We start from the raw sequence: 19,921 nt of genomic DNA on the forward strand, positions 1-19,921 counted from the left end.
CGTCAGTACCCTGTTCGTTCCAGGAACCCTTCTGAATGGCGAACAGCAGATGATAAGCCGATCTGCTTCCGCTGTGGTCGTGCAGGCCACAGTGCTCGTTACTGTCGCAGTCAATGGCTCTCTACTCCTCCTAGCCAGTATCCCGCTTACAACGGCCCCTTCCGCACAATGAATGGCCGTTATCCGACCCGCACTGAGTCTTCAGCATTCGCCGCCCCTGAGGACTATGGCCGCACCTTCCCGTCGTCGCCGCCTCCAAGCCGTTCCTCTCGTTCACCAACGCGTCGCCACTCGCCCTCGCCGTCATTTAGCCGCCGCATGTTCCCGGAAAACTAGGCTGCGCAGCTTCTGGAGGTGAAGCCGCCCTGTCGACCTTACCCCAAAAATCCTCTGTTGCCCTTACATCTACACCAGAACACACTTGAAGTACATGTTGATGGCACTCCTGTTCAAGCTTTGATCGACAGAGGCGCTCACGTCTCTCTCATGAGTGCGGATTTTCGTCGTCGCATTAAGAAGATTCTGACGCCACCCTTGACCAATGTGGTACAAGTCGCGGGTGGCGGCACCGTTCCTGTCATTGGGATGTGTACAGCTCAGCTTACCGTTGCCGGTTATCAGGTGGTCGTCCTTTTTACTGTCCTTGCCACATGTCCCCATGACCTCATACTTGGGCTGGATTTTCTGGCCACCAATTCTGCGCTTATTGATTGCTCCGCCGGTGTGCTGCGCCTTGAACTGCCACAACTCAGTGACCTCCCGTCCCAACCTTCGTGCCGATTACATTGCAGCGACTTTATTCATCTGCCCCCGCAATCTGTTACGTACGTCGATATGTTGTGCTCACCAGCTGTGTCAGACGGTGACTACTACGCTGCGCCTCTTCCCGACTTGCTGCTCACGCATTGTGTTGCTGTTCCCTATACGGTTCTCAGCATCACGGCTAACAGGACCTGGCTACCAGTGGTAAATTTCGGCTTCGCAAATCAAGTGCTCCCACAAGGCATTTCCGTAGCCCACCTTTGTTCGCTACTAGATTCACCGGTCGAAGCTTTCGCCTTAGATGCCGCTGTTCCTACGCAGCGGACGCCACCGACAACAAATTGTGGCAGCCGTCAAATTTTTAACATGATTGCCACTGATTTTCCGCCTGAACGCGTTGAAGCCCTCCAGCGCGTTCTCGAGTCCTACCAGGACATTTTTTACTTCGGTGACCGACCTCTAGAGCAGACGTCCGTTGTCCAGCATCGCATACACACAGGTGATGCCAACCCTGTTCACCGCCGCCCCTACAGAGTGTCTGCGTCTGAGCGGAGCGTCATCCAACAGGAAGTAAATAAGATGCTAGCGAAGGACATTATAGAGCCGTCCTCCAGTACCTGGGCGTCTCCGGTAGTGTTAGTTAAAAAGAAGGACGGATCGTGGCGCTTTTGTGTGGACTGTCGCCATCTCAACAACATCACAAGGAAAGACGCCTACCCTCTACCTCGGATTGACGACGCCCTTGATTGTCTGCATGGTGCCGCGTACTTCTCTTCCATCGACCTCCGTTCCGGATATTGGCAGATTGCTGTGGATCCCGTGGACCGAGAGAAGACGGCCTTTGTAACACCCGACGGCCTCTACCAGTTCAAGGTCATGCCTTTCGGCCTATGTAACGTCCCAGCCACATTCGAACGAATGATGGATTCTCTGCTTCACGAATTCAAGTGGTCTACGTGTCTGTGTTATTTAGACGACGTAATTGTGTTTTTGCCCACAATCGAAACGCACCTTGAGAGACTCTCAGCAATTCTTGAAGTGTTCCGTCTCGCTGGACTTCAGCTTAATTCGTCCAAGTGCCGGTTTGGCCGCCGCCGCATTACGATCCTTGGGCATATTGCTGATGCCTCCGGCGTACAGCCTGATCCGGAAAAAATTCGAGCTGTGAAGGACTTACCTGTGCCGACAACCGCCAAAGATGTTCGCAGCTTTGTGGGACTCTGCTCCTACTTTCGGCGGTTTGTCAAAGACTTCGCCGAAATTGCTAGGCCTCTCACGGAGCTGCTCAAACAAGACACGCCCTTTAACTGGGGTCCCTCGCAAGCAGCAGCGTTCTCCAAGCTCGTCACACTGCTCACATCTTCCCCTGTTCTGGCCCACTTCGACCCTTCTGCGCCAACAGAAGTCCGCACTGACGCCAGTGGTTACAGAATCAGCGCTGTGTTGGCCCAGCGCCAACATGGGCAGAATCACGTGATAGCTTATGCCAGCAGGCTGCTGTCCACTTCGGAGCGCAATTATTCAATCACGGAGCGCGAATGCCTCGCTCTGGTGTGGGCAGTTGTGAAATTTTGCCCTTATATATACGGCCGACAGTTTACAGTGCTCACCGACCATCATGCCCTTTGTTGGCTCGCCTCTTTGAAAGATCCCACAGGTCGTCTCGCTCGCTGGGCACTCCCTTTGCAGGAGTATACCTACACGGTCGTGTACAAGAGTGGAAAACTGCACCAAGACGCGGATTGCCTATCACGCTACCCTGTGGCTGACCGGCACTCTACGAGCACTGCCTTGATCGACTGCGTATTTTTCCTCTCCCAGCTGCTTTGCGTCGGCGACGAGCAGCGTCGGGATCCGCATATCAGTCAAATAATGCAACGGATGCGAGCCTCCTTGCACGACGCCTCTGTACGCATGTTTGCCTTCAAAGATGACACCTTATGTCGGCGTAATTTGTCACCCGCCGGACCCGATCTACTGCTGGTCGTACCAAAGCACCTACCTGCGTTCCACAGTCCTCCACGAGCTTCATGACGCCCCAACCGCTGGGCACCTTGGCGTTTCTCGCACGTATGACCGTGTGCGCCGCTGCTTCTACTGGCCTGGCCTTGCACGCTCTGTGCGACGTTATGTCAACGCCTGCGAGGTTTGTCAGCGCCGCAAGAAGCCGTCGGGACTTCCTGCTGGGTATCTTCAGCCTATCGACACCCACCGGAACCCTTCTTCCGAGTCGGTTTGGATCTTCTCCGTCCCTTTCCAACATCCACTTCAGGAAACAAGTGGGTTGCCGTTGCTACCGATTACGTGACCCACTACGCAATCACGCGAGCCCTGCCAACCAGCTACGCTACAGACATCGCTGATTTTTTACTTCGGGATCTTATATTAGTGCACGGTGCCCCACGACAACTGTTGACAAACCGAGGCCGTACTTTCCTTTCCCAAGTGATTGACGATATCCTGCGTTCCTGTTCCACCCAGCATAAGCTCACGACCTCTTACCAATCCCCAGACAAACGGGCTGACAGAGTGCTTAAACCGGACCCTGACAGACATGCTTTCGAAATACGTGTCGACCGACCATCGTGACTGGGACCTTGCACTGCCCTACGTGACGTTCGCGTACAATTCCTTCCGGCACGACACCGCTGGATACCGTTTTACCTTTTGTTTGGGCGCGAACCAACGTTGCCATTGGATACCTTCTTCCGGCTGCTGCAGAATCGACCACAGAATACGCACGCGATGCTATTGCCTGCGCTGACCACGCCCATCAGCTTGCCCGAAACAGATTGACGGCTTCTCAAGAAACACAGAAGCACCGTTACGACGAGCGGCATCGTGACGAACGTTTTCCAACGGGTTCCCTCGTTCTTCTCTGGTCCCCAACGCGACGTGCCGGCCTCTCTGAGAAGCTACTCTCTCGATACGCGGGCCCATACCGCGTGCTTCGACAAGTGACAGACGTTACATACGAAATTGTCCCGGCTAATCCCACCAATTCTTCTGCTCTGTTATCCCGTGAAGTCGTCCACGTATCCAGACTCAAGCGTTACCACCCTCCTTCTGCTGTGGCCCCATAGACGTGCCGGGTCGGCGCTTTTGCCGCCGGGGGTTGTGTTGCATTGTTTTTACCTATGCCAATATGGCATAGTGGGATATACCCTGAAAAGGCAGCTGGAAAGAAGGTGAAGAAGTCGACGTTGTGTTGTGAGCTGTGCTGTGGCTTGCTACTGAATCAATATTGTATTTTCCCCGTAACATTTTATATATAAATAAATAAATAAATAAATAAATAAATAAAAAGCCACAGAGAAACATAATTCGGAAGAAGTATTTTCCGAAGTGTGCAACTGGGGATTCGAACCTGCAACCACGCTCTGCAGCACACCGCATTAGATAACTGCACCACGCAGCATATGCCCTCCACCATACTAACAGCAAGGTATTTATATGCACTGTTTATCATTGACGATATGCAAGATTGGAGGTGCTTCAGCATGTTCGCCATCACTCATCAGATGGCGTGAAGGGCACACTTTAAAGGTCGTCGCGCTGCTCGTACGTCACAGGAGTTATGATGGTACTTTGACCTATGGGGCGTGGTTGCCCGTGCTCACGTGGGGGAGGTTTGTACATCTTGTGCTTTCACCGCAAAGTTTGTGTGAAAGCTATAGACCGCACGAAGGTCACTTCACTCACTGCAGCAGCTGCGTTTGTGAAAGAAGTGAGCTTCTAGCTAGAAGAGCCAAAGTAGTGGCTAGTTGGTTGTACATAGATGACGCTTGCAGCACTATGCTCAAATACAAAGAAGTAACAACCATGACAGTTGTTAGTATGCACTCGTCTTGTGTGTACCTGTGTGTTCTTTTCATGTGTCCTGTTTCGTGTTTGAGGAGCGCGCTGCAAGTGTCGAGCTGTGAGAGTTGTTAGTTTGCGCTAACCTTGTGTGTGTTCTTTTCGTGTGTCCTTTGTGCTTGACCAGCGCTCTAAAAGTTTTGAGCTGCTTGCCGTTCTTCGTGTGACGTTCCAATTTGTTGTTATCGCATTCATGGCTTCGCCTTTGTGGCGAAACAATGACTTTTTTAGTCACGTAGCAATCCTTGGTATCACTGAACATAGGCTTGCAACCACATCGTACACAGTGTGCCGCCAAATGCCCTGGCGACTGTAGCGCTGCACGCACATCTCTGCTCTCTTAATTTGATGTTTGAAACACCTATCCAAAATCATGCCGTAAAAGCTGCAATGCAATCAGTTTCTCCTTGTTCCAAAGCTTTGTATTTTTTCTTGCTTGTACTTATTGTTGTCAGGTCAGCAGCATTAACCTTTTGAGGGTCGAATTTTTTCGCGAAATCCAGTCCAAAAATGTGTAATTTTTTATTTCAGAAATAAATTCTTCAGACGATTTTATTTAAGAAAAAAATTGTCTAAAATTTTTTTTCGTGACCGTAAAGTGACAAAAAAATCATTTTTGTTGCTACATACACATGGTTTATTCGTAGTAAAATCAAGCAAAATCCTGAAAAAAAAGCTTAACCGTTTTTTATAAATAAAAATTATGCATTGTATTAAACGTAGCTCCCAGACACACAAAAATAAGTGCACCAGAGTACTTTTACGGTTAAAAATGTTCGTGCTCTAACAGAACTTTTCAGCGTGTGATAGTCATTGAAGCATGGCTCGCCACGCGCGCTTTTCAGATGTCGCTCCATGATCGTCATCGGAGTCTTAACTCGTCAAAAAATCCTCGTCTGACAAACTGAAATACAATTAATCAGATTCTGATTTGGCACTTGGGCAATAGTCTGCATCGGAAGAATCGCTGCTCGACTCACTGGCAGCAGAGCAACCGGCGTGCGCTTCCATAGCATAAGCGAACTGCGTCAGTGAGCGCACGGAAGAAAACTGTATGGTTGTGCGCCTGTCCGGAAAGCAAAACGAGTGAAAAATCTACCGTAATCCTTCGCCTTATCGCCAACAAGAAGTAGTTAGCTTTTCCGAGACCCCAAAACTGGAAACGCAATCACGGCGTCGTTTGTGTAATTTAGCGCCGCACGGAAACAGATGTAATCGCGCCCCGGGGTGCAATAAACAAGAGAGTAACAAGCGGTCACCCTTTGAGAGATTAGAACCCAAACAGCCATCAGCTTTGTGGGCGCAAGAAGCGAAAACGACTCGAAGGACGAAATCGAAACCAACCGCACCGCGTGCGCGCGTTCCGATGCGCAACTGAACGCCGCCGCGCCGCTTTGGAAAGCAAAAAAAAAAGAAAGATGGAGAGACATCGGCGCATTAAAAAAAAAGATGCACGTATTCCCGAAGCGTGGCAGCACATTCCAAGCAAGAGAAATGATCGAAGAAAGCGCGCGTTTGAAACCAACCACTCCGCGGGCGCACTCGGTTGCGCAAGTGATAGCCAGCGTGCCGTTTTGCGAAGCATAAAAAAAGCAACAACGGAGAGACTTTGGCGCATGAAAAAAATTCCACGTATTCCCGAAGCGTGGCAGCACATGCAAAGCAAGAGAAATGATCGAAAAAGGCGCACACTTTCAATCAGCTGCACCGCGAATGCGCTCGGATGGGCAAGCGATAGCCGGCGCGCTGTTTTGGGAAGCAAAATAAAAATACAACGCAGAGACATTGGCGCATGAAAAAAATTCCACGCATTCCCGAAGTGTGGAAGCACAGGCCAAACAAAAGAAATGATCGAAAAAGGCGCGCGTTTTAAAAATAAACGCTATGCCGTACATGTACGACGAAAACCCTTTGGTACCAGGAAGCTTCTGCTGTACATGTACAGCGAAAACCCTCAAGGGGTTAAGGAACAGTCAGTTTATGGACCCACCAGACAACTCATTTAGTCAGACAAGAAGGAAGAATAAGTGAAATTTTTCTGTCAACACACTCAAGTGATGTACCGGTAGGCACTAACATTTATGCCCCCGCAGGGTCTATTATTGAATCAAAGGTAAACATTTGGCAGATATCTGCCTGTTTGGATGCAACAGGATTTAAAGAGGCCCTCCAACACTATTCAACCCCCCATTTTTTACTTGTGGGTTGCATAGACTGATCACTGGGGATAATTTTAGCATAGGTCTAAGCACCGATATCAACTGGTTTAGTATTCTAATCACGGAATGAAGTTGCTACATCACTGCTGATCGTATCAGTGCGTAGTGGCGCTCGCCAGAACCATAGAGTTTCCTACAATACTTACTAGAGGGAACTCTGGCGCTAGTGTCTATGGGAGCTGCAATGCATCGCGCTTCAGCCAGCATGGGAATCATGGGTAGTACACGGATTTGTCTAAACTTCGTTCTTTCGGCTCCGTTTGGCTCCGCGTCGCCTGCATCCGCTTTGTCGCAAAACGAAGTTCAGCAAAAATCAGCAGTTTCACTTCACCGCTTTAACTTCTTTAGGCTCACCGATTCAAATCTGGTCACGAAGTTCACAACGATTCAGTCTTTTATCCGAAAGAAAACCAAAACATAGCAATAAACAAAGCCACAAGTGCGTTCGAAGCCCATAAGCACGAAGACTAGGCAAATCCGTGTACTACCCATCATTCCCATGGTGGCTGAACGATCGCAGTGCCAGAGTTCCCTCTAGGTCATTTTAGGAAACTCTATGGCCAGAACTATTGCAGGCGGAACTGACGACGATGCGCGCCAGCCTACGATTGGATAAATGGAATGTTAGAAGTGAGATTACTATCGTGTTTCGTTTTTCTTTTCTGTGCTTTTTCAGTGAACTCCAAATAGATGCCGTCGCAACAAAAAAGATCACTACAGCCACAAAGCACTACAGAGGCGCTGGCTGCCAATTCGCCTCTGGTTTTTTTGCCTGCGCCGGTCAGATGTCCATACGAAACGCTTCTCCCTCTTCCCTCTTCTTGAGCTGCCTCTTTCCGCACGTGTGATAGGCTCTTGATCGTTGTTGAAGTGGCGCAAGTAATCCTCTTCGTTGAATGACCCTGTAATTCGTCGGGCTGCTCACCGAACAACCCGCGTAAAGGCTACCGTGTTTCACCGCCCTCGCCGCTCCACAAATTCCCTTCTCAGAATGAGAGGAAGGAATGACATGGAATGTCGTTGTAAGGAACAGCAGACAAAGCCTCCAGAAGAATTGATGTCTAGGCAAGTTGGAACTGGTTATGCATCTTCGAAATGGGCAGCGCAAAAACAAGGACAAAGGAAAGACTACACACCACAGAGCGCCTGTGGTGTGTAGTCTTTCCTCTGTCCATGTTTTTGCGCTACCCGTTTCGAAGATGCATAGACAAAGCCTCGCCAGCCTCGCTTCAAAGCAGTAGCGCCTGCTCAAGTTCCGACAAGTCAGGCGTCAGGCACCACATTTATTACCATGGTAACGACGTCAACAATATGTTGGAAAGGACAAGCAACAATGGTGTGCAAGCTTCCCCTATGTACGAGCTTTCAGCTCATTTCATTGAGGCTCTCTGGAACATCACAGGGCGAGTGAAATGGGGTCATGTGACCGTGCTAAAATCAAGTTGAGGGTAGGCATTTTCTTTCTTGTATTTTGAATTTTCTAGATCGAATAACTACGGACTGCGTGCCGCTATCGTTGCCGTTCTTGCTGCACCAACCTGTCCGTACTTCAGTCTACGCAACCCACGAGAAAAAAGTGAGGCGTTGAAGAGTGTTGGAGGGCCCCTTTAAAGGAAAAAAGAAAACTTCCACCAAGATTTATTTTAAATTACCCAACGTTTCAAAGCCTGACCAGCTTCTTTTTCAGGGCAGAGCACAGCACCGTATGGACTAATCCCGTTGTCAAACTGCTCACGGTGCTGTGCCACCACTGTGCTGCGTTCACTGTTTAGTTTACGAATTCTTGTGTTGCTGAATTCTTTCTTGAAAGTTCTTAGTTTCTCTAAGATTTGGGGTGGGGCAGTTGATGTGCATGATCTTGTACACTTCAGCCTGCACGTTTTTTTAGGTCGAGGGAAGCCACCGATGGTGGTGGACGGCTTGTGGGAGATGTCGACCCCTGCCTTCCTGAGTATACGGGCTATTGCCTCTCTGGCACCTGTGATGTATGGGAATTGACACGGGGAACAGACGGGTGTTAAGGACATCATAGTCAAAATCAAGAAGAAGAAATGGACAAGGGCAGGGCATCTAGCGCGTAGGCAAGATAACGGCTAGTCATTAAAAGTGACTGAGTGGATTCCAAGAGAAGGCAAGCATGCGACGGGGAGGCAGAAATTTAGGTGGGCAGATGAGATTAAGAAGGCTGCAGGTATATAACGTGGCAGCAGCAAGCACAGGACCGGGTTGATTGGCGGAACATGGGAGAGGCCTTTGCCCTGCACTGGGCGTAGCCATGTGGATGACGACGATGATCGTTGTGGAGCCGCAGATGTTGCCGCCTCTTTCCTTCTGCGGAGGGCTCGGCAGATATGTGCATTTGTGTGGCCGTTAGTTACTCTCTCCCTTTTCTCCTTCCGCAGCTGTGGTGACAGGATCTTTTGGGCCCTGTTGACAAGGCTTAGGACCACGGAAAGCTTGTGGCAGATGGGGTGGCTGGAATTGAAGTGAAGGTAGTGTCCTGTGTGTGTTGGCTTTCTGAACGCAAAAAAGGAGAGATTTCGTCATTGCCTTCTCACTAGGACATTGAGGAATGGGAGAAACGAACAATTTTTCATTTCCACCATGAATTCTATGTGTGGTTCTACGGAGTTCAAGCGGGCAAGCAAGTTCTGAAGCCCGGCAGACTTCACTACATAGAAGCAATCGTCCATGTAGTGCTCAAATAATTTGGGTTTGGGGTCGAACGCGGAAAGCACTTGCTTTTCAATGTCCTCCATCGCGAGTGCTGCCACTGTGGCCGAGATTGTGGCCCCCATGGCGGCCCCACTGGTCTGTTGAACAAGTGCTTTAAAGGCATAATTCTGCCTTTCAAGCGTATACTATCCGAGCAAATAAGTATAGAAACAAATGTGTAAATAAATAAATAAATAAATAAATAAGTAAATAAATAAATAAATAAATAAATAATCTGCATGCTGCACTTCTGACTCTTGCAAATCTAGAGGTGCTTTAAAGGAGCATATGCTAAATTAAAAAATTATAAATAGATGTGTGAACTAATCAATGAAATAAATAAATTAACTAAGAAATAAGTCAATAAACAAGCTAACTAACAGATAGATAACCTACCATTACACTTTTGGCACATGCCAATTGAGGTGGAAGTCCTATATGCTAAATTAAAACCTCTGTGCCTTTTCGTACCTGTCATCAAAATTATGTGTCACCACTATGCAGTGTGCTACACAGTTTTGCTGGTTATCCACCATAGCACAGTGGAATGGCTCATGAATTTATTTCTCAATGCTTTGTTCTTGATATACATAGCTTTGTCCCACTCTCTGGTGGATGGCAACTTGGGAATTAGCCAGTGAAGTGACGTTAGAAACATTTGTGTAGTGCCAGAGGGTTAATAAATGGGCTTTGCATGTGCATCAAGTCGGTTTCAGCTCCTGCTTTGTGTGCTATAGTGCAAGCCTTGGTGTCATGCAGCGACCCCTGGGTGCAGCGGAGTTTGTCCAGAGTGTCGTCTCCATGAACATGGCCCAATCAGAGTCGGAAAAGGTATGCTTAATCTTTTATGCACGAGGGAGGTAGAACTGTGCACTATACGTTCACATGACGCATTCACACAGCACGCTCACACAACACATTTGCATGAAGCGGGCAATTGCCAACAATGTCGATGTTGATGACCTGAGCATGTCAGTATGCACTTGCAGCTAGCTTGCACCTCTTTAAATGCGGTTTGTTTATTGCAAAGGTTTTTTAGTTGTACTGGCTCATCTATTTTTTCTTCACGTATATTCTGCATTTTCAATGGAGGCAGAAATGTTTGAGGCCTGTGTACTTAGATTTAGGTGCACGTTAAAGAACCCCAGGTGGTCGAAATTTCTAGAGCCCTTCACTATGGCGTCTCTCATAATCATACCGTGGTTTTGGGACATTATTATTATTATTATTCATGTATATTTGCACTAAACAAACAGAAAAGGTGCGATGGTTCACGAAAAAATAAGTTAATTATTTTGCAGTAATCTCTGTCGTAAAATGGCTTTGTCCTTGTCACTTTTACCACCAGAGCTTTGAAATCCAGAGGTCTGAAATCCCAGTGGCAAACATTTTTTTCACAATCCTATCCTTTAGTTGAGTTCCGACACAAAAGTTTGAACACAAAATAACTGCTACATCTCATACTGGCAGCAGATATGTCTCATCTGTGCGGTATCGGCCACAAATGCAGCTTAAAACATGTTTTATCTGAGTTCTAAAGCTCGTGCAAGCACCAAATTGGAAAATGAAGCACCTAGCGATGTATTCATCAACATAAGTCAGTTTGTAAACAATGTACGTCACGAGTTTTGGCAATGTAAGCTTGTAAGCTTTTAGAACACATAATTTATTCTCATCTCGTAACCTTTCTAGATACAAATTCATTCTTCTCTCCCAATCAACATGGCTTCCGTAAACATTTTTCATGTGAAACACAACTGGTTTCGTTTACACATGACCTTTTTGCGGCATTGGACAGCGGACTAATCATTGATTGTATATTCTTGGACTTCTCTAAAGCTTTTGATCTTGTTTCTCACCAGTTACTCTGTTTTAAGCTAAGTAAATTAAACATTGACCGCAATATATTAAGATGGATCGAATACTTTCTCGCTAACCGAACTCAGTTTGTCACCACCAACAATAACAATTCACATGAGTCTCCTGTCACTTCTGGTGTGCCACAGGGGTCAGTTTTGGGCCCTCTTCTCTTTCTTGTTTACATCAATGACCTGCCTAATAATATTCTATCATCAATTAAATTATTTGCTGATGACGGTGTTATTTATAGAAATGCTTGCACTAATACTGACGCTAATTTCCTGCAACGAGATCTTAATGAAGTTTCTTCCTGGTGCACTAGATGGAACATGCGACTTAACGCTAATAAATGCAAGGTAATGCGAGTTTCTCGCACCTCTAGTTCTATTGATGTTCCCGAATACCTAATTAACGATAGTGTTTTAGAAAGTGTTTCATGCTACAAGTATCTTGGAGTAAAATTTACCTCTAATCTCTCATGGCACACTCATGTCACCCACGTAACTAACAATGCCAATCGCACTCTTGGCTACCTACGAAGACACTTTTCAAGGGTACCTTCAGCCCTTAAACTCATACTATATAAAACCCTTGTCCGTCCTAAGCTCGAGTATGCAAGCGCTGTATGGGATCCCGGCACTAACACACTAGTTGAAACCTTAGAATCCGTCCAAAATCGGAGTGCACGTTTCATCCTTTCAGACTATGCACGCACATCTAGTGTATCATCTATGAAAACAGTTTTGGGCCTTCCACTTCTTTGTTCGCGCAGGAAAGTGTCTCGTCTTGTTCTTTTTTATAAAATTTACCACAATCCACAACTAAAACAAGACCTTTCCAAACCACACTACATGTCATATAGATGTGACCATCCCCACAAAGTACACATTCCTTTTTCACATACCAAGTTCTTTCACGATTCCTTTATTCCCACTACCTCGAACGAATGGAACCACCTACCCTCCTCTGTTGCCCAATTGGCCGATGTCACTGCTTTTAAGGCTGCTGTTGAATGCGATGTTTACTCTTAGCAGCATTTTTCTTTGTTCACTCTTATTTTTCCTATTACTATGTATACTCTTACCCACTCCCTTCTGTAACGCCTTCGGGCCCTGAAGGTACTGAAATAAATAAATAAATAAATAAATAAATAAATTAATCTCGGTGATGTTGGACAACATTCGACATGACGGCGACACTGGAGATAGTGCGCCTCTCAGCATCTTGTACTGCCAGGCCCAGCACAGCTTGTTCATACAGTTCGTACTTTTGCATACTACTGGTTACCGGAGACTGTATGTGATGGGCAACACTGGTAGCGACATCTGATGCACACCTGCTAGCTCTCTCAATTTTCTGGGAGACTCCTGAATTTTGAGCAGTCCTGCCAGTTGTACTGGCGGCGCGGCCATAAATCTCCCGAAAAACAGCCCTAACCTCCCCACAAAAAGAAAACAAAAGATGTGATTCTGAAATTTTTTGGCGTTAGTTTATCGTGTGCCAAATGCTATTTTCACCACAGTACATTGATGTCGCAAGAAAAAAAGCAAACAAAGATAAGGAAAGGGTTACCAGCTGTTTCGGGACATGGCACATTTTGTCCCTTAATTAGACACGCGTGCACACGCTGTACGATTACGACTACCACTACTATTGCTGACATCTAAAAACTTTACTTACTTTATGTGCTCAGAGCTGTCTATGACAATGCTGCGGCCGTGACAAACAATATAATCCAGCAAGTTCCATGCCGTGAAAACTGTTGGACAGCAGACCTGTCGCGCCTTTCTTCATTTGCCTCGTAAGCTTTGGCAGTGTTTTCACTAAGTATTTTATATACAGTAATACCTCGCTAACTTGAAGTAGTAAGAACAGGAAAAAAATTTGAGATGAGCAAAGTTGCGAAAGTTGATGTGAAAAGTCGAGTTCTAACTAAAAGCTTTACCACTACTCAGCAGCTTCTTAACAAAAGTGTTGAAATGGCTCTTCGTAAATCTTTAAAAAGAAAACCAAAGACATACCAAAGCTGACAACCAACTGTGTATTGCGGCACCACCTTTTTATTTAGTGTAGAAAGATCAAGTAAGGCTGTATTAGAGAAGTGAGTTGGGCTAGTTGGTGAGTATACAGACACAACTAATTAGTGCAAAAAATTACGGACAAGGTGAAGACAACAGACAGGACTTGGCACTAACAGGACTAGTGCCAAATCCTGTCTGTTGCCTTCACGTTGTCCGTGGTTTTTCGCGCTAATTACTAGTTATGTCTGTAGCATAGGTCGGCAAAAAGGGGAACTCGCTCAGGCTCACTCATAAAATATATTTTGCCTTTAGAGCTCACTCGAACTAGCACTCACAAAAATTTTCCTCTACTGGACTCGCTCAGACTCGGACTCACCAAAATATTACTAACTCGGACTCACTCGGACTCACGGCTTGATCTGAGTCTGAGTGAGTCGACTCATGAGTGAGTTTGCCGACCTATGGTCTGTAGTCAAGTTAGGCCGGTCTGCTTCATGGTAGCATTTGGACCTAGCAATGCGTCCTCGTGGTGCTTCACACGCTGCATGTGCTGATTCTGCCCACCGCTGCACTCAACTTTATTTTGCATACTGGTTTCGGCTGATGTCGGCACCCCTTGATTAGCTGCATCGACACTGTCACGTTCACCGTGTGGAGCCTTCAGCACCACCTTGTTTAGCTTAACAAAATGGTCAAGCCGGCTGATGTTGAAGGAGAGATTGGTGTAGCCCACCCCAAAGTCCAGAGCCTCTTCTGTCCACTGGAAGGCTGACTGCTCTCACACAGTGCAGCCACACGATGAGTGCTGCTTCAACATCCGCAAACTTCGAGCCTCGAGTCGGCTTTGGTGACTTGCTTTGCTTTAGCAGTGTTACCCTCGCCACACCGCTTGGCCAACGAAAAAATTTGTGCCGTGTACGTTGCTCGAATGGAACGAATACAGAAAGTGCACCTCAAACTGTAAACAAATTCTGCTAAACAAAACTGACTGCACCAAGCGTGCTATTTTGTACGGCCTGCCTCTGTGCACGTCTATCGCATGATGACAATGATGTCTGCTGCCTCTTCTCTTTGAAGCGGGAGATCGACAGGCTAAGCCGAATCTGGCAAAAAGAAATGCAAAGAGGAGAGTAAAGTTAAAGGGGCCCTCTAACACTCTTCAACCCCCCATTTTTTACTCGTGGATTGCGTAGACTGAAGTACGGACAAACTAGTGCAGCAAGAACGGCAGCGATAGCGGCACGCAGTACGAAGTTATTCAATTTAGAAAATTCAAAATACAAGAAAAAAAATGCCTACCCTCAACTCGGTTTTCGTGGGGTCACGTGACCACATTTCACTCTCTGCTGTGACGTCGGATGGCGCTCCAATGAAATGGGCTGAAAGCTCTTACGTAGGGGAAGCTCGCACACCATTGTTGCTTCTCCTTTCCAACGCATTGTTGATGTCGTTGCCATAGTAGCAAACGTGGTTCCTGAAACCTGACTTGTCAGAACTTGAGCGGGCGCTACTGCTTCGAAGCGTGGCTGGCAAGGCTTTGTCTGCTGTTCCTTACAACGACATTCCGTGTCATTCCCTCTTCTCATTCTGAGAAGGGAATTTGTGGAGCGGCATGGGCGGTTAAACACGGTCGCCCCTACGCGGGTTGTTCGGTGAGCAGCCCGACTGTGCAGCGACAACAATTCAACGAAGAGGATTACTTGCACCGTTTCAACAACAATCATGAGCCTACCGCACATGCGGAAAGAGGCAGCTCGCAAACGTACAGACGCAAAAAGAAGGAAGAGGGACAAGCGTTTCATATGGACATCCGACCGGCGCAGGCAAAAAAAAAAAAGAAAGCCAGAGCAACCAGAGGCGAAATGGCAACCGGCGCCTCTGTCGTACTTTGTGGGTGTAGTGATATTTTGTTGCGACGGCGGCTATTTGGAGTTCATTGAAAAAGCACAGAAAAGAAAAACGAAACACAATAGTAATCTCAACTTTGATGCAACGCCGTTATTACTTCTAACGTTACATTTATCCAATCATAGGCCAGCGCTCATCTTCGTCATTTCCGCCCGCAATAGTTCTGGCAAGCGCCACTACGCGCTGATGCGGTCAGCAGCGATGTAGCGACTTCAGCGCGTGATTAAAATACTAAATAATTTGATATCGGTGCTTAAACTTATGCTAAAATTATCCCCAGCCATCAGTCTACGCAACCCGCAAGTAAAAAATGGGGGGTTGAATAGTGTTGGAGGGCCCCTTTAAGCTTAGAGAAGATTTTATCAAAATGGAAAGGGAAAAAGATGAGTCTTTTCCAATGCACCCTTGTTAAAGCCGCCGCTATCGCCATGGCGCTCGCATTTGCTGGGCATTTTTCTCCACCAATGCTTGAGCTGCCGCTTTGTAGCCTCCAGAGCTTCCTAGCTGGGTGGCTCGCTGGTTCCATGAGAACCGAGAGCCCTTGACAGCGCACTGTTGTCGTTCATCATGCCCATTGCATTTTACCCAGAGTCCTGAGCACCAGGCACCGCAGGATGCAGGCCAGTGCGCTCTAACAATATGCCAGATTGTCTTTTCTGCATCCTGGCACAAGGGCCACGTTGTGTCGAGCTCGGCAGTGAACTTGGCTTGCAGCAAATGCGTCTATCATGTGACATCGCACAGGGTTGCTCGACAAAATTCTTGTGCCACTAGGTTTTGACTTAACATTTGAGGACAGCGTCCGCTTTGTTGTAAGTGCAGCAGACTTGAGCAAACCTTGGGAAATGGTCCGGCGGCGAAGCTTTTGTTCGACTCTCACATATCCGACAGTTGACACTGAAATACTTCGAGATAAATGAAAATAAATACAGTGCACCATTGGGACATCGTTCACTACAGCAGAAAATTTTGACAGCTGATTGTTCAGATATGAGAGTTCCAGTTTGCGAGGTATTACTGTACCTCCTAGCTGACTAGTTAGAAACTTCTTGGTAAGTTCGTGTTGGCATCGGCGAAACGACCCAGAGCGTCACCACTGCCATTTCGTTGCTAGCACCCAGCGTCTTGGGTGCACCATGGCTGCTGAACATAAATAGCAATGTTGGAGTGAGAATGACCTCCGCATAGTTGCACGCATGATTCACTGCAAGAGGGGAAGGGTGAGTGGCCCATGTGGCCACTCACATTCATATACTTCGCTTGAATTCATGTTGTGCAAGCGTGGGTGCGAGCCTAGCAGTTATGGCACTTGACTGTGAGGACCCGGGTTCAAACCCTGCTTATTCACTCCCCATTTCAGTTACACCTCCTTTCGATCGCGTGACGTTCCCTTTCCCCTCTCCAGCTTTCTTCTGGTGGCACGACCTGTTTGAAAGAACCCCGGATGTCACCGGCACAGAGTCCGCAGCAGAAACCGCTTGACTGTAATAAACTAAAGTATCCACCAGTTTTCTTTTGCCACATTGACCCCTTACCTCCTTCCCCGCTTTACGAATCTTCTGAATTTTGAGGTTGGCAGGTATGCTATGATGCAGAGCCTAACAAGAGGCACAGGAAGTTAACATCGCAGTGACTTACCTATACGCTTTAGTAAAACTTGCTGTCGGGCTAGTTGGTGCATGTTTACAAGAAAATTCGACGACGCAAACCACTGAGAAGAAAAGACGAAAGGAAAGAGCGTCAACTCGCAACTGACTTTATTCTTGCAAATCCACTGCAATATATATACCATGCCACACATGCGCAATAACACACCATGCGTCACATCCAACATTCGGTCACTCTCAATGCACGTGCTAGTTCAGAAATCTGTCAAAAAAATCAAATTCAGCTGAACGCAGTACCACCGACGTATTGCTAATACAGATATCTTTTTTCTTTTGGATGGGGAATGCTTCTAGCATCTCTCGCTCAATCACCTCCTTGCTTCTGCCTAGAATAGTGATATTGGCAAATCTTGCCTCACATCCACACGTGCTGCAGTGCATAGGCAAATGTGCCAAAAGGTTTTTTTTTTATTGAAAGAGCATTTTCTTGTATACTTATATGCTTTACTTACTTTGCTGTAAAGCACTGACAGTGAGATAATCATTAACTGCCTGTACTGTCATTATTTTTTTTCTACAAAAACATTGGCGCGACTGAAAAAAAGAAATGTTTGAATGTGTTATACTTGGACAAAATGTCACAAGATGTCGCTACCAGACCTGCTTCTGCCATAAATGGTTCACGTAACCCAGTGTCCACAAACATTAGGCAGTCTAGGAAAAACTAAAGCTCTCTGCTTAGGATTGTACTGTGTAGTGGACACATCAGTGCCTCCATCACACAGCAGTGTCTGAATTGGCCCATGTAGTAGCACAGTTCCACATCCTGTTGAATGGACAAGTGTACCATGCGTGGTACTGTGTGCCTTCAAAAGTGCCACTTACATGTTATACTCCATTACAGCTGGTGCATGAAAGCAGGTAAACATATAGCAGCCAACTGCCACAAAGTGCAACTCTAGGGGCTCAATGAAAAGGTCACACCAACATGGTGCTAGCTTCCATTCTCACTCCTTCACATGCTGTTTTAGAAATGATCGAAGCGAGAATGGTTCAGTATGTCTAATAATGTAGCAGCTCCAGGGCTCACACAAATCGTTGCCTTTTTTGAATGACGACAGTGACCAGATAAACATCGCAGCCACTGGCAAGATTTGTGCAATGAATCAAGGTTTCCTAATTGATATTCATGGTCTTTCTAGCTCTTTTGCTAGGACCTGGTATAGATAAGTGCCTTGGTCTGATTATCAAAGAAACAAGCACATGCAGTGCACGACAGGAGAGCTGACTATGTGGCAGAAGCTAGCCACTGGCATCACCAGTATGACTGCGCATGTAATCGTCACTGTTTGCAAGCTTGCCTTGTGTGTCATGGGGCCACCAAGTACTCTTCACAATCGAAACTGGTACCGGTGATAACGCACGAGTATTTAATATAGTGCAATCTTCTCGTGCTGGGGCAAATGAATTTCTTGACCACAATTAACGAGTGCGAAAAACAGAGCCTCGGAAGTAGTTTTTTGAACAGATGCAGGATGTGTGTGTGTCTGCAGGTCTCATGGTATGGCTCCCTGGCTGGTCTCTACCGCGAGTTGGGCCTGGGGCGCAAGGCAGCCTTTTACACCCGTGTGGCTGCTCTCAAATGCATGGCAGGGAAACCAGACCCTTTCCAGGTAAACATCCCTCTCTGGATGAACTGTATCCTCGTTTTTGTGACAGCACTGGAAGAGAAGCGGCAGATGCGTGAAATGCCCCAGTGACCAGTAGTGAAGTCTATGCTGGACAAAAGAAGTGAGCATGAAGTGTCACTAATGAACACTTTGAATCACTAAATGAGAGTTTCACGAGAAACATGATGTGGAAAACACCTGACTTGTAATGGAATGTGAGGCGTACAAGAGGGCTTTTTAATATTTGCCTATTGAGAATACTTCACAGGCTCTAGGTAGGGCATGTGTGAGAAGAATTGCACTCGTAAAAGGAATATTTGTTCACAGGGACAGGTTTACATGTGTATTTGAAATGTAAGTATGGTTTGAACATACAGGAATAGAAATAATTACCATAAAATCCCAAGCAAGTGCCCCCCCCCCCCTACAGCGAAAGATAATCCAACAAGATTTGGAGGGGCGGTGCTTGCTAGGTCGTAGATCAAAATTTAAGATGGTGGTGGAAAAACCACTCACGATAAATAAGGCACACCCATGCTTCTAATAAAATGCTTTATTGAACACACATGCATTCACTGTTTTTATTCACCTCATTGAGTAAATAAAAAGAGTGACTGAAACAATGAAACTGGCGGGAGGGAAGGGGGAGGGCTTGCTTGGTCAATGGCACATATTTCAAATCTACCGAAAAAGGGAGGGGGGTCACTTGCTTGGGATTTTATGGTACCCATTTTAGCAAGAATATGGGCGGTTCTCACACCAAAATGACAAGTACAAAGCATGATATGTAGCTGTGGAAACTATGAAAAAAGAAGTGAGGTATACGTGGGAATAAGACAAAGCGGCCCTCGCAAGGAACAAGAGACATGCATTTTGTGCAGTATTCTCTGAAACAGGCTATGTCATTTTAAATGCATTTGAGAAAATTCCTTTTGTTTGCAATAAATGGGTTTTGCCAGTAAAGGGATGGCATGAAAACAGACACAAAGAGGGTACCACAGTTGTGTGTGTGCAACTAGTTGTATGTCAGGCTCAACCATACAAATACTATGAATGTGGGTTAAATGTCTGAAACCTAAAGCATGGAAAGTATTTATTTTTAACAACACAACAAATGAGTATTATCATTAGGTATTAATGGTAGTAAATTTTATTTCTGCCTCAAGAAATACCGGGACAGGGGAGCCACAAACAAATCTGTCATAAACAGCCTCACTGAGCTGCAGTCCCTAAATGCAGGCAATTCGAAAGCAAATCATCACACATACACGGTATAACCAGATTTCATTAGAATTGTTTAA

At 46.5% G+C, this 19,921-nt stretch overlaps 1 protein-coding gene across 1 annotated transcript in view; it reads left to right on the plus strand.

The window, feature by feature from the left end:
• LOC119374617 (protein brunelleschi) overlaps nt 1-19,921 on the plus strand; it is a 222,065-nt gene that overhangs the window by 45,846 nt on the left and 156,298 nt on the right. The window contains exons 7-8 of the mRNA XM_049420300.1: nt 10,314-10,385; nt 18,504-18,623. Of these exons, the coding sequence (XP_049276257.1) occupies nt 10,314-10,385; nt 18,504-18,623 (192 nt within the window). The remainder of the gene's footprint in view (nt 1-10,313; nt 10,386-18,503; nt 18,624-19,921) is intronic.

Source organism: Rhipicephalus sanguineus, chromosome 11 (genome assembly GCF_013339695.2).
Source record: "Rhipicephalus sanguineus isolate Rsan-2018 chromosome 11, BIME_Rsan_1.4, whole genome shotgun sequence".
Lineage (NCBI taxonomy): Eukaryota > Metazoa > Arthropoda > Arachnida > Ixodida > Ixodidae > Rhipicephalus > Rhipicephalus sanguineus.